Here is a 13,560-nt window from a genome sequence, read left to right as displayed (position 1 = left end):
AACAGTAACCGGGGCGTTTCCCGGCGGGGATGAGATACATGGACATTGGATGCTGCCGAAACCAGGAGCGATACCTATAGAGGCTTTATACGGAGGGAGGGAGAGTAGACGTCAATACAGCGCGGGGAGTCAAAAGTCAATAATTAGTAGCAAGTGAGAGCAGACGACACAGGTATTAGTCGGGTAGTAGGGTATAGCAGTAACGAAAGTCATTCAACATGGCCCAAGGACAGATGATTACTGGGACGTTCCCGTGTTCATGATTCCGACTTGACAGAGTCGGTCGCCTCGTTCTCCGGTTCACTGCTCGCGGATGGCGGCGTGCCAGACGCACTGATGCCGAGGTCTTGGGGTGTGAAGGGGACGTCGAACGTGCCCGAACCGTAGTCGGCGAAAGACATACCCGAGGCGTGGACGGGCAGGTCGTCCTGCGACGACGAGCCGTCGAGGTAGGTGAGCGAACCGAACGCGTCGGCGCCGAACGTGGTCGCGGACGGGTCAAGGGTGCCGGACGAGAAGGAGTCGGCCTGCAGTGCGGCGAGCATGCTCGTGGTGGTCGGTGTGTGCGCCATCGAGGTAGTGGTGTTGTGGAAGCTCTCCTGGCCCGGCATCGGTGACAGCGAGAAGAATTGTTGCTGCATGACGGGCTCGACCGAGGCCGCGACCGAATTTGTCGAAAGCGCGACGTTCCTGAGGACGTTGAGCGCAATCCAGTCACTGAGGTTTGCGAGCAAGAGGGTAAGTAAGGATCTTCACAGAGCGCTATCACCGACTCACTCCAAGAACAGCTTGAGGATCTGGAACGCGCCAAAAGCAGGATCACTCCGAATGGTCTGCCCGGGGAATCAAGATCAGCCGCAGGCGCAACAGCCGATTGTAACCAGATACTCACCAGATCCCGCATAACCTGACTCGTCACGTAACCCCAACGGATCAACACACTTCGGGAGCTCATCGTCGACCGATCCTCGCTGCCACGGGCACCCATGAGGCGCTCGCAGCACTTGTCCGCCCAGGCCATGACGTCCCTGACCGGGTCTTGGCTCTTGCCGAGGCTCTCGAGGAGGGCGACGAACTCGCCCTCCAATAGCTGAACGAGGTCCTCGTGCCTACAGTTGCACACCAGCGCGGACTGGTTGCGCACCGACTCGAAGTCAATCTTCTGCCATGATCTCCGCATCTCCAAGAGCTGCTTTTGGTTCGTGAGGACCGTGTTTAACGCCTGGGTCACCTGGTAGATGTCAAGGAACCGCACTGAAAGGATTCTGTGAGTACAATAGCCTGGCGATCCCGTGCGCGGAAGTACGCACAAACAAGGTGCCCGAAGCGTGCGCCAAGCTCGACCTTGGGCTCCACAAACGTGTTGCCGTACGAATCGAGCGCCACCAGGAGGATCTTCTCCATCTTGTCAGCCAGCTGTCGGAGGCCGGAAAGGGAGGCCGGAGCGATCGGTGAGAGCATCTGGGCACGCAGCATCTCAAGAATTTCCTATAAGGGGATGGGTCCATCAGCGGACAGGCGGGAGTGAACAATTGACACAAGAACTCACGTCGTAAACGATCGCATCCGCCTTCGCCATCAGGCCTGCGACGGCCGGAGCGTGGACAACCTCACGGTGCGCGCCAGTGAGCGTCGACCAGAACGAGCGGAGGTGCATCTCGAACTGGTCGAATCGGAAACTGCGCACGGAGTCGAGAAGCGCGTCGAGGTGGTCCTGGAACCAGTTCCACACCTCGCGGGCCGCAACGCTCTGGGGTGTAGTCGAGTTGGCACCGACGGCCTCGTCGATGCTCGGGAAGTTGGCGATCTGGCGCACGGACGACGTCGCGGAGCCGCTCAGCATCGGCATCGCTGGCGGCACACTCCCTGACGGGGACGGCTGCGAAACCTGGAGGCCCTCCTGGCCTGTGTGCCTGCGGATGGGCGCCTGGACGGGGAAGCCGCTAGCGGGCCGCTGCGTGGCCTGGGCCTGGGAGAGCAGGGTGGCTGCGGTGGGAGTCTTCTCATCCGCAAAGATGGCGGGTGCCTTCGCGCCGCCACCGGACAGATTGAGCGAGTTGCGTTTGGAGGCGTTGGCAGAGGCGGGGCCCTCAGACTCGTCCTCGTCGTCCTCATCGGAGCCGCCCCGGCCGAGGCCCTCGCCGCCCTCGCTGGACATGCGGGCGGCATTGACGGCCTGCTGTGCGGCGTTGTTGTTGGACTTGCGGATGTAGTCCTGGAGAAACTCGGCCTCGGCGGACGTAGCAGGGCGAATCCCGCAATCTGTCAGAAGCGGACACAGTGGTGGCGTCAATCAGTCAGGGAATCATGATCGAAGGAGGACCAGACGCACAGTGGTACTTGCTATTTCCTCGCACTCCAAGCCGGCGAGTCTTGATAGTGGGGAAGCAGAGCCGGATCGCCTTCCCTAGCGTAGCCGTGTTGATGTGTGGGATTCCGTACTGGTCGCACACCCGTCGGTACGAGAAGTAGAGCCCTTGACGCGGCACATTCCCGTCTGGGTACGGAGAATAGTTGGCGGTCAACCTGTGCACCCGACAAGGAACACGTCCGCGTGGCGGGAACAAGGCGGATGCGAGCATCAAACAGGTTTCGGATGGATGGCGAGATCGAAGCGCGGACGAACAGGGGGACCGGCGGGGGATGAGCGGCCGGTTCAGTGGCGGGGCGCACGAAACAGACAGCGAGAACGACGCACCATGCCTGCACGAAAATCTGCTTTGCCCTGTCCGAGGCACTCGTCGTCGTCGCGGCACGCACGTTGGCCGCGAGCTTCTCCAGGGCGTGGTCGGGACTGAGAGTCATGCGGGCATATGCGCCCGATGGGTGCATGGCCTCCATTGGCGTCGGCATCATCGCCTGCGGGGGGCCGGCGTACATTGTGTGGTATTCGGGGCCGGAGGCAAGATACATGGAGATGTCTTCGGTCTCGCTGGAGGAGGAGTGCACGCTCTCCGCGTCGCGGGGGTATGGGGAGGCCGATACGCGGGCGCGGATGTGGGTCTGGCGGAGGTGGCCTTTGAGCGCGGGGTTGGTGATGTTGTGGTTCGGAGGCGAGTCAGCGGGCGTGGCGAGGTCGAGCGAGTAGGCAGAAGAGAGGGATGCGTCGGAGGTGTGGCGGGCGTGGTCGAAGGAGTTGGTGGTATGGAAAGAAGCGCGATAGAGGTCTTCCGCCGTGGGTGGGAGAATGGGCGCGTTGCGCAGGACGCCGCCACTACCCTGGGAAGACTGAGGGCGAGAGCCGGGGGAGTGCGAGGAGGAGGAGGAGACCGAGTTTGAGCGCGAGTGGAGGTGGGCCTGGGGGAGGAAGTCGAAGGGGACGTTGGCAGACATCATCTGGAGGTTGACGGCGGCCATGCAGATAAGTAGGGATAGATAGGTAAGGACTGTGTTGTGAGCGGGTGCGCGATCCTGAAGCGGCCCAGCCGTGCGCGAAGGAAGAGATCAAGGAGAGCGGGCGAAGGGAGCCTGGCGGGGGCGGGGGAGAGAAGAAGAGGCAGCGGGCTTGGGCGATGATGAGGGATCCTATCTCCTGCCAGTTCGCCGGCCAGAGAGCAGGACGCGGAGAGAACCAGCGGCGAGCGAGACCCCGAGGCCCTTCAGGTGCGAGCGTAAATACAAAATGAAGCGCGGTGGGCCGGGAAGGAGTGGAAAGTTCAGATGGCAAGAAATGCGCGAGATGGACAACGTCGTCGGTGGTCAAGGCAACTGTCCGGCGCCTGCCCCCGCCCCGGGACGGCCCCGCTGCAGCCACCGCGCGCTCCCACCACGCCCCGCCACGCGGATGCCGCAAGACTAATCATACACCCGCAAGCACAGGCCCGTGCTACGTGCTCTATGCCTCGGCCCCGCCCATGTACATCAGCTCCTTGAACCGCTGCCGCAGCTTCTTGCCCCCCGCGTGCCCCAGCTCTCCCGCCAGCCTTGTCCACGCCCCGACCGTCAGGTCCTCCAGGCCATACGGCGCGTACCTCTTTGACCTCGACACCGTGCTGTTCCGCAACGAACGCGGCAGGTGCCGCCGCGGTATCGGCCATTCTGCCTTCTTGGCTGCTCCCGCCGTGTGCCTGGTACCATCGTCCCCGTCCCCGTCATCCCCGCCACCGTCATTCCACTCTGCATCCTCCGTGTCTTCCCCGACCCCCGCCCGGGTCTCCCCCGATGAGTCCGGGTGGAGTGTGTGCACAGGCAGCGTCGTGTACTCGAGCTTGTACTTCGGGCTGTCCCCCTCCTTCGCCTCGTCCAGGTCGGGCATGAAGTACTGCGAGCATCGATCGGCCCACCGCGCCACGGTCAGTGTCCGCGACAGATCAACCGATCAAACTCGATCCCACCTGAGCATAGCCGAGTGGCGTCCACAACATATTCCTCCTTGACGGCGAGTGTGCGTTTGAATGCCACACCTGCGTCAATTTGCACCGCCATGTATTGGCGTACTCCATGTCATCGCAGAGAGGCCCCACGACGTCCTTCATCGAATGCGACCGCCGTCGATGGCCACCTTCCTGGCGCTCGGCGCGGCCAGCCTCGTAGTGTTTGCCCGTAGTGTTATACACGAAAATCCGGAAGGACGGGAGGTATGTCGGGATAAGAGAAGGCGCCACGTTGACGATCCCGAAGTTATCAAGGTCCATGTTTTCAGCCTTGGGCAGGACGGAGAATGCCTGTACCAAACTCTGATAAAGCTCCTTCTTCTTACTTTTGAGGATGGTGACCTCGTGCTCAGACGTCATTGACACGTTTGGACGATGTGCGAGCTGCTCAGCATCCAATAGGAAGAACTGGCCAAGGACTGTCAGCGGCGGATCTGCGATGAAATCACGGCGTCCTTACGTGATCCATATTCATGTGCTATGCTCGGCACCGAGTGAGAGGGAGAGTGAGCTCGTGGTTGGTAGACATGGTGGACCTACTCACACCGAAGAGGTGGCCCACGATAGTATCCTGGAATCGCAAAGAAAGTTCGACGTATCGCACGTACTGGCAAAAGTGAGCACGCGCATTCATTGTAAGACCTCGTCAGGGGAGACTAACGCATTCCGGAAAGTAGTTGCGGGACGACGGTGGGACATGCCCTGAGAGCCACACCTGTGGGTGTATTCAATTTAGTGGCAGCTCCTCGACCAGGGACACGGACCGAACCTGCATATTCCTCTCCCGGAACATCTGCAACTGTACTTCTAGCCAGTCGAATTGTAGGTTCCCGGGGTCTTGAGGATCGGAGTATTTACAGCCTCCCACAGCTATGATGTTGCCAAGGCGACAAGTCAATTTAGAGTTTCGCTTGTACCAGTGTGGGGAGATCTTACCTGCGTTTGAATCATAGAAGTACATGGTGTTGAGGCTGATGACCGCAAGAGAATTTGGAATCACCTCCACGGAGAAGTAGCCTCCACGCTGGAACACCTGATATGCGGGGAAAGGCACGAACGACCGCCAAATGCTGGATTGTTTCACATGAGCCCGAGAAGGCCATACCACGCGGTACAGACCCTACTTACGAAGAATACTCTGAAGTAATACTGTTGGGACCTTGCGGACTGTATCAGCTGAAGCTATTGACTGCATCCGCTGATATGACACACCTGGCATCATGATATTCTGCGCATTGGTCTAAGTTTTTGAGTTGTGTGCAATGCATACATATCAACACTTACATGGGCTGTCCAACACTGGTTAGCTGCGGTCAGAGGGCCGTAGAAGGAATCCACCTACGCCATACATCATTGTTGCCTACGAGAAGTTCCCCATGCCCGAGATTTGGATTAACGGAGATTCTGACCGCACCAGTGAACGACCCACCGATACTAGGGACCACGGGTATCCCTCTACGCCCAAACACCTCCTCCATCTTCTTCGCGATTACACGGTTTAGGCCGTATATCTCCGCTGTCGTGCGGGGCCGCTTGCGATCGCTGTCATGTCTACCGCCCCAAGACGTTCGTGACTGCCTACACGGAATGGATGATCGACTTTGCGCACCTCGCACTATCTCCCGTCCCTGCGAAGTTTGTAAGCATATATGTCGTAAAACACAAAAGACACATACATATTACGAAGTCGATCTCGTCCGCCCATTCTCGCGATAGATAGTCCAGTGTGTAGTTGGTAAGGGAAAATGGCGAGTCGCAGTCACTGCAGATTGGCCGTTAACTGCACATTCAGCCCGCATACGAGGCAGTAGAATATGGAGAGATATGATATAACACGACATACGGCCAGCCGCAATCCTTGCTACCGTAGCCCGCGCCAGTGACCATCCAGGTTGGTGTGCTGATAACTGAATATATCTTGACGAGACGGCACGAGCTTCAGTGTTCACACAAGAACACGCCGAAAGCACGACGCATCCTCGAGGACCACCGAGCCCCAAGTCCAGTCGTTGGCGAGACAGTGCAGTGCTTGAAACTCCATGAACAGCATATAGATTGATCTCCGCGAATGCTGTCCGCTCATAGTCCCGACCGCAGTGACGGCGCAGCGTATAGGCGCAGCTTTATCATAGACGGCCATTTCCCCAGACGGTCCAGCTACACCTTCACCGGATCTTCCAACCCTAAGCCCGCCCACAGCCTGGTCGAATTCCTGCCTCACAGCAAAGAAACACGCACCTGTACGATAGTCCGAAGTACCCCGCCGACGGCTTTCCTGCCTTGGGCTTGCCCCGGTGGCAAGCCTTCTTCTCCGACGAGCCGACGCGGTAATGTGGGTCTGGGTGCATGTCCGTGATATGGAGAAACCGCCCATGGAGCTTGCGGCGCGCTTCTGAGAGTTCAAGGGTAGGCGGACCACAGTCAGACGACCACGACCACACGGGCCTGGGGAGAGACGAAAATACGCACCCGTGTATACACCGCGGTCGGCATCGTCTCCATACGCGATCTGGAGAGGCTGTTGGGCTGAGGGCGGGGCGGCCAGGCCCTCCGCGACGAGCCGGAGGCAGAGGAGGGGTAGGATGGAGACGACCTTCATGGCGAGAGGAGGCGAGAGCAGACTTGTGCAGGCTGGAGGACGAGACAGCGGCGATCTAGACAAGGCCCAGCATGGCAGCGAAGGAGACCAGAGGGAGGCGTTTGGACGACGCACGTTCGTCACCAACTTGTCGTCACCGCCGCGACTGTCTCCGCTCCGCGCCGGTGGCAGGCCCGGGCGTCTCGGCGTCTGCCGCGATCACGCGTCACGCAAGACGAACCGACGCGACGCGTCTTTCTGGGCGCTTCATGCATTTCCCCGCCCGCGATCACACGTCCTCCGAGCCCCTGGATGTGGGAGTGCCGGAGGTTGGGTCTTCCACGTCGCCTATCGTGAGGCGCTTTGGGACGCACAAGTCATGGTGGAGGTGCGGTCGCGATTCACTGCAAGTAACCGATATACTACAAGTACAGAATTACATGGGCTCAGCCGATACTTTAGCTTCGACAATCTCGACAATGCGGGTGATGGTACAGATGCGAATGGACAGGTCGGTGGACGATAATGCGACGACAGTGACGATAAGACGGAGATGAGTAAAAGGACTCGCCCATTACTTGATCCGAATCGACCGCGTGGGTGTCGCCGTCAAGTCGCCTGCCATGCCCTCATGTACGGGGCGGTGGAGCTCAAGTAGGGAAGCCGCATTGTCATTCTCGTTCAAGACCTTGTCAATCGAAGCCTCAACGAGGTGGCACATCTGATCGGAGAAAGACGTGAGTGGGGAATACATGCAGTCGGGATAGAGAATACTCACCCTGCTGTAGCCTCCGCGCTCAAGCTGAGAACGGGACTTGGCGATGGTGTTGTGAATCGCGTCATACGCATATCTGCGCCTGGGGTGGCGTCAGCTGGTCCGGTCACCAAAGATAAACACGCATGGACTCACAGCACATTCTCCAACTCCTTCCTTGACTGAGGGACCAGATAGAGGTCCGCGCCGGTGAGGTACCTCTTAAAGGCCTCATACGTCGCGCAGCCGGAGGTGAGGGTCTCATTGAAGGAGGGGTGATCCTGGTCCCAGGTGAACCAGTTTTCGCTGAAGAGAAAGAAAGTGGCGGTCAGGCTCAGGTGAGAGAAGACACGAAGTTAAACAGACGTACGTGAGATGGTTATGGGCCTGAGCCTCGGGACTGTGGGGCGCGAAGAAGCGGTCCATCATTGGGGTAGGGTGGAGGCGGGGGTTGAGAAGAAGACTGAGAGCGGGGGGTGGCGTGGGGGGACCGGCGGATGACAGTGGGGCTATATAGGCCGGGGGGCGAAAGCAGATAGTGTAGGATAAAGAGGCTTCTGGGCGGGGTGGAGGCGCAGAGGACAAACGTGAGTGCAGTGCCCGAGCAGCAAAAAAGTGGCGGGTAGAGTCATCGCAGCCACTGGGTTATAAGGCGATGGGCGCTCAAAGGTTCGCACGTTCGTGCCGACGCGCTCTATCCGCTTATGCCCGCCATCTGCATCACAGCCGCCCATCCACTCCGTCCGACGTCCCATCTCGGCCATTTGTCAGAGTGGTTCGAGCACTCAACGGGGCGTTCGCAACCGTCTGCACACTCAACAGACACCTCTGGCATCCCCATGGTACGAGTGCGCTCCCCCGATCGCCTCGCGCGCATGGTGTCCCATTGGTTCGAAGGGTGAGTAGACGCCCTCGGAAGCTTCCACCCCGCGCGTCTCCCGCGACCGCGGCTCTTGGGTCGGGCGACGCGCCTCCACCGCTCCTCAACGCGAGTCTTGGCCTCCGCTGTTGTCCTCTCAACCTCTCTCTTGCTCTTGGCTGTTCTCGCTTGCTTCACACAGTGTACCCCGCCTCCCGCGCTGCGCCTCTTGGCACCCACTTTCGGTTCCATCCGCCCTGCAGCTTCCCATCTCCCGCAATCTCACCGGCCCATCTGCGTCGAACATCCACGCGGCGCCCTTGCCTTCTCCTTTCCTTCCGGTGTCCGCTTCCTGTCCTTCCCAGGGTCGCCCTCGATTCAACATCGGGCCCTGTTACCCCATCATCTGACCTTCACCTCCGCCAACTCCCCCGCATCCCGCACCCACAATGGCCCTCTATACCCCACACTCGCCTGCAACAACGCATACCATCCGCTTTCTCGAGCGCATAAACGCCGACCATCATCTCTCGCTCCAAACTTATCATGACCTCCACAAATGGTCCGTAGATAACATTGACAAGTTCTGGAGCGCCGTTTGGGACGACACCGACATTGTTGGCATCAAGGGCTCCCATGTCGTCGACACCCTAGCCCGCCCTCCTGAAAACCCGGATTGGTTCTCCGAGGCTCAAGTCAACTATGCTGAGAATATGCTTCGCTGCCGTTCGGAAGGAAGATTGCGCTCATTCAAGCCAGTACGTTCCCTCTGCCCTCGGCCACGTTCGTCAGACCTTTGTGACCTTTCTCATGTATCAGTCGAGCCTGAGCCTAACCATCCTACGCCCGAACTCCGACGTGTATCGTACGCCCAGCTGTATGCGCTCGTCGCGGATCTCGTATCGGCCTTCCTCGCCCGCGGCCTCAAGCCGGGCGATCGGATTGCATCATACTCTTCCAACTGCGTTGTAAGTCTATTCTGCCTCGTTCGCTCTCGTCTCAGGCGCTTAACGATGACCAACCGGCTCGCCGACAACCTTTGATTCTGGCGTGATGCCGATATCTTGTCGCAGGAGAACGTTGCTGCCTGCTTGGCCTGTGCTGCGATTGGTCAGTTTCCGTTTGTCATCTCCGACCCGAACAGGAACTCTGAGAGCACCCGTTCCGGGGCGAGGCGTCAGCCCACTCCGAATATCCGCGTCCCTTTTGCGAGCTTCCGTTCCACGCGGCTTCCGACGCAGCCACCGCGCAGTGATGTGGACGTGTCCCGGTCGCACCTCCGCCGCTCCAGTCGAGCTCTCCACCACTCTGCACGGCATCGGGGCATACCCCCGACGTGTCCGCAGATACACTTCCGGCCGACGCTCGTTCACCTTTCGCCCGACGCATTATCACCGCACTGGTGCCTGCCAGCCGAGATCTCGGTGCACTTTCGTCTCACGGCAATGACACAGGTTCCACACAAGGACAGCATCATTCGCGCGAACGAAGCATCTCCGCTCGTTCCATGTGATTCATCATCAGTACGACACTCAGTAGTGGCCTCGTGGATTCCTTCACCCTCAGTTTTTAGCGTTTGGGGACCGTCTGTAACTTTCGTTTTGGCTCATAGGATGCATTTGGGTGAGCGCCGCTGCGGACTTCGGGCCTGAAGGTGTCTTCGAGAGGTGAGAACAAGAGCACGTGTCACGTGGTGGACACTCACACAGAACCTTCACAGGTTCGACCAAGTCCAGCCCCGCCTCATTATCTCTGTCGATGCTGTGGTGTGAGTACGGAGGTCCAGGCTCTCGGGCCCAGCTCACGACTTCCCGTCAGTTATAACGCAAGGTGCACCTCCATACTCCCAAGCTCAAGACACTGGTAGACACCGTTGCAGACAAGTCGGGGTTGCGTCCCGAAGTCGTCGTCATCCGCCATCCGTTTGGAGTGACCAAAACCGATTATTGGAATGCTGACTGGACCGACTGGGATACCCTTGTCGCCGACGGTGCGACGAAGAAACTCGGCCGTACCGCCGACGGCGAAATTGAGTGGAAACGCCTCGATTTCAACTGGCCGCTATGGATTCTTTTCAGCTCAGGCACTACAGGTGCGCTGGGTGCGCTATGTTTGCTCTTGTCTGCGTTTCCTGACCTCCAAGGCTCGTGACGTCGGTGTGAAGGTCGCCCGAAGTAAGGTTTCCGTGATTCTCCCAACCAGACTGCGCTGATCTTCCGAGTTCACAGGCCCATCGTCCACCGTGCTGGCGGGATGCTCATCCAGGCGAAGAAGGAATTCGTTATCTGTGCCGACCTACAGCCTGCAGACGTCTTCTTCTACTATACTACCACGTCAGCTATATTTTCCCCTTCGTTTCACCACCGACTGACTCATTTGCTCGATCAGTGGATGGATGATGTGGAACTTCCTGGTTAGCGGGTTGAGTGTCGGCTGCACCCTTGTCCTCTATGACGGCAGTCCACTTTACGATCCTGCGTACCTCTGGCGCCTCGTTGACGAGCTTGGGATCACTATCTTCGGGACCAGTGCGAAGTACATCGATCAACTGGCCGTACGTTTCTCAGATTGCCTCACGAGATGGGCTCGGCTCACCGTGAGCCCTCTGCCCTCCGCATTGGACCCTGGCGGTTTTCCACAGAAAGTTCACAAGCCTGCGGAGCACCACGCACTCACGACACTGCGGCATATATACTCCACCGGATCTCCGTTGGCGCCGCACCTTTTTGACTTCGTGTACGACCATATCAAGAGGGATGTGCTGCTGGGATCGATCACAGGTGTGGTCTATCATCTCATTTGGAAACGATCTATAAGTCTAGAAGCTCATGGGCCCAAACGCGCACCACAGGCGGAACGGACATTTGCTCGCTGTTCGCGGGAATGTGCACCGCGCTCCCCGTCTTCCGAGGGGAGATCCAATGCCGCCTTCTGGGAATGGCCGTCGAGGCGTTCACACCAGCCGGCGCCGCAGCGGGCCCCGATGAAGCCGGTGATCTTGTGTGTCTGAAGCCATTCCCCTGTCAGCCCGCAGGCTTCTGGCCCCTGCCCGGCTACGGAAATGCGGACGCAGTCGAGGTGGCGCGCAAGCGCTATCAGGACGCGTACTTCTCAGAGTTTGAGGGCGTCTGGTGTGAGTGGATGTGTTTGCTCTTCTGTGTCCTTCTGTGTCTTGTGCGGCGGCGGGGGCGTGGCAATTCTCGCACAGACGGCCGCTACATGGACGACGATTTGTCGTCCCGATCGCTCGCAGGGCGGCCTTTGGCAGACATTCACGTTGACGTCGGATGTGTACAGATCACGGCGACCATATCATGATCACGAGCTCAAGAGCTGGCAATGGCGGTGGAATTGTCATGCTCGGGCGGAGCGACGGCGTCCTGTGAGTACACACGATCCCCTATTGTTCTTGCCTCGTTTGGGCCAGCCGCGCGCCTTCTTCCATCGGCCCTTGGGGCGCTCCGCCCGAGATGTCACGCCAAAGGAACGTGCCCGGCAGGCAGTGCACCCCTACGGCGTGTTCTCTCCTTCTGCTTATCTGTATTCTCATTTCAATCTCTCCCTTGCAGGAACCCCGGCGGCGTTCGCTTCGGGTCAGCTGAGATATACGACGTGATCGAGGAGTGTTTCGCGCCAGCGGCGACGCACGCCGCGCACGCCGTCGCGGACTGCCTCGCGGTCGGTCAAAACATCGCGAACAACACGGACGAACGCGTGGTGCTGTTCGTCAAGCTGCTCGAGGGGCAGACCCTCACCGAAGAGCTCACGAAGCGGATCAAGACCGAGGTGCGCACTCGACGCAGCCCCCGCCATGTTCCCGCACGGGTAAGTGCAGTCGTTCGACTCACTTGACCAGTTTTTTTCTTCATCTTCGCTGCTTCTCCTTCGAGAGCTCTCCACTTGGGCGGAGCGGCGCAGCACTCTCCACTCTGCCGGCGCAAATTTTGCATGCACGGTCCCATGGGTGGCTATCGGGATATTTGAACGGAGCTTGGAGCGCGGCTGGACGCGAACGCCGACCCTGCGCGCTGGACCCCGTTCGTTCTCGCGCGTCCGGCTGACTCAACGTTTGACGCGGCCGCGCCTTGCTCCCGGCCGTGCCTCGTCTGCTTCGTGGCTCTCGGAACGTTGTTCGCTCATGGGCCGGTGCGGTGCAGATCGTGCAGGTCGCGGACATACCCTACACAGTGAACATGAAGCGGGTCGAGGTGCCCGTGAAGAAGGTCAGTGTCTGTCTCTCGTCTCGGTCGCGCCGCGCCGGCCCGGGCGGCTGTAGCCGTGGCCCGGAGCGGGCTGGGTCAGGGCAAGGTGGTGAACGTTGAACGCTGATTCCTTCGCGACATCATGCTGCTTGACGGACGGGCGCCGGTATGGGTATATAGATCATCAACGGCGCGCCGGTGAGCAGCGTGAATCCGGCTACATTGCGGAACGCCGAGTGTTTGGGGGAGTACGAGCGGATTGGGGTGTTGCTACGGGCAGAGGCGTAGCGAATGTAGAGAGTCCCCGTCAGGTGATGCCTTAGGTGTGAGGCAGATGGGCAATGAGCGGGGTTTTGGGGTGGTGGCCAAAGGTACTAGAAGAGTAATAGATGGATATCTGTATGTTAGGCTACGCAGGAACCACAGAAACGGGTACGCAGGTAGAAGCGCTCGAGGGCGTGGATTGCTTCCGGGGGTGCTCCCGCGCGGGAAAGTTGGCGGGGCCGGGCCGCTGCGATTGGACGCTGGGGAGTTGGGATGAAGGGCGCTTGTGATGATCTGCCTCGTGTCGCGTCGCCTGGGTCCGCGGGCTTTGGTACCCTCGTCGTACACAAACAATGGAAAATTTGGCATCCCCAAAACCAGCGAGCTTTGCCTTTTCTCGAGCCGCCTTCTGGTCGCCGGACTCCTGCTCCTTCCCTCACGACCACCCCCGGCCCTGGTCTGCCTCGGTCTGCCTGCTCTGCCCAGTTCCCGCCTCGCCTCCCGCGTTCGTTGGACTCAGCAGCACCGGC

General features: G+C 59.5%; 4 protein-coding genes across 4 annotated transcripts; 1 reads left to right on the top strand and 3 right to left on the bottom strand.

Annotated features, from left to right (window-relative positions):
* Positions 1-257: 257 nt before the first annotated feature.
* BXZ73DRAFT_40488 (uncharacterized protein) lies at positions 258-3,357 on the bottom strand (the record flags this gene model as incomplete). The annotated part of the gene is made up of 7 exons (XM_048018585.1): positions 258-717; positions 778-833; positions 893-1,254; positions 1,311-1,488; positions 1,550-2,262; positions 2,333-2,526; positions 2,699-3,357. The coding sequence occupies 7 exons, from the start codon at positions 3,355-3,357 to the stop codon at positions 258-260; spliced, it is 2,622 nt and encodes an 873-aa protein (XP_047882234.1).
* A 478-nt stretch (positions 3,358-3,835) lies between these two features.
* On the bottom strand, positions 3,836-6,972 carry BXZ73DRAFT_97450 (uncharacterized protein; the record flags this gene model as incomplete). The annotated part of the gene is made up of 15 exons (XM_048027370.1): positions 3,836-4,261; positions 4,335-4,781; positions 4,834-4,851; positions 4,918-4,980; positions 5,035-5,088; positions 5,143-5,243; positions 5,310-5,443; positions 5,502-5,532; positions 5,586-5,601; positions 5,658-5,672; positions 5,723-5,924; positions 5,983-6,001; positions 6,050-6,135; positions 6,612-6,765; positions 6,843-6,972. 15 exons carry the CDS (start codon positions 6,970-6,972, stop codon positions 3,836-3,838), a joined length of 1,896 nt encoding a protein of 631 aa, XP_047882233.1.
* A 553-nt stretch (positions 6,973-7,525) lies between these two features.
* Positions 7,526-8,134, bottom strand: BXZ73DRAFT_97449 (uncharacterized protein; the record flags this gene model as incomplete). The annotated part of the gene is made up of 4 exons (XM_048027369.1): positions 7,526-7,672; positions 7,730-7,808; positions 7,862-8,011; positions 8,076-8,134. The coding sequence occupies 4 exons, from the start codon at positions 8,132-8,134 to the stop codon at positions 7,526-7,528; spliced, it is 435 nt and encodes a 144-aa protein (XP_047882232.1).
* Positions 8,135-9,013: 879 nt separating this feature from the next.
* Positions 9,014-13,054, top strand: BXZ73DRAFT_74370 (acetoacyl-CoA synthetase; the record flags this gene model as incomplete). The annotated part of the gene is made up of 16 exons (XM_048022014.1): positions 9,014-9,322; positions 9,440-9,532; positions 9,638-9,674; positions 10,177-10,231; positions 10,274-10,332; positions 10,444-10,656; positions 10,729-10,738; positions 10,793-10,897; positions 10,953-11,118; positions 11,206-11,344; positions 11,416-11,564; positions 11,592-11,697; positions 11,862-11,946; positions 12,134-12,350; positions 12,722-12,787; positions 12,947-13,054. The coding sequence occupies 16 exons, from the start codon at positions 9,014-9,016 to the stop codon at positions 13,052-13,054; spliced, it is 1,917 nt and encodes a 638-aa protein (XP_047882231.1).
* Between the last annotated feature and the right edge of the window lie 506 nt (positions 13,055-13,560).

Source organism: Epithele typhae, assembly GCF_022376455.1.
Source record: "Epithele typhae strain CBS 203.58 chromosome Unknown BXZ73scaffold_4, whole genome shotgun sequence".
Classification (NCBI taxonomy): domain Eukaryota; kingdom Fungi; phylum Basidiomycota; class Agaricomycetes; order Polyporales; family Epitheliaceae; genus Epithele; species Epithele typhae.
Note: the sequence above shows the minus strand (reverse complement) of the source record. Positions and strands in the feature narration are given on the sequence as shown.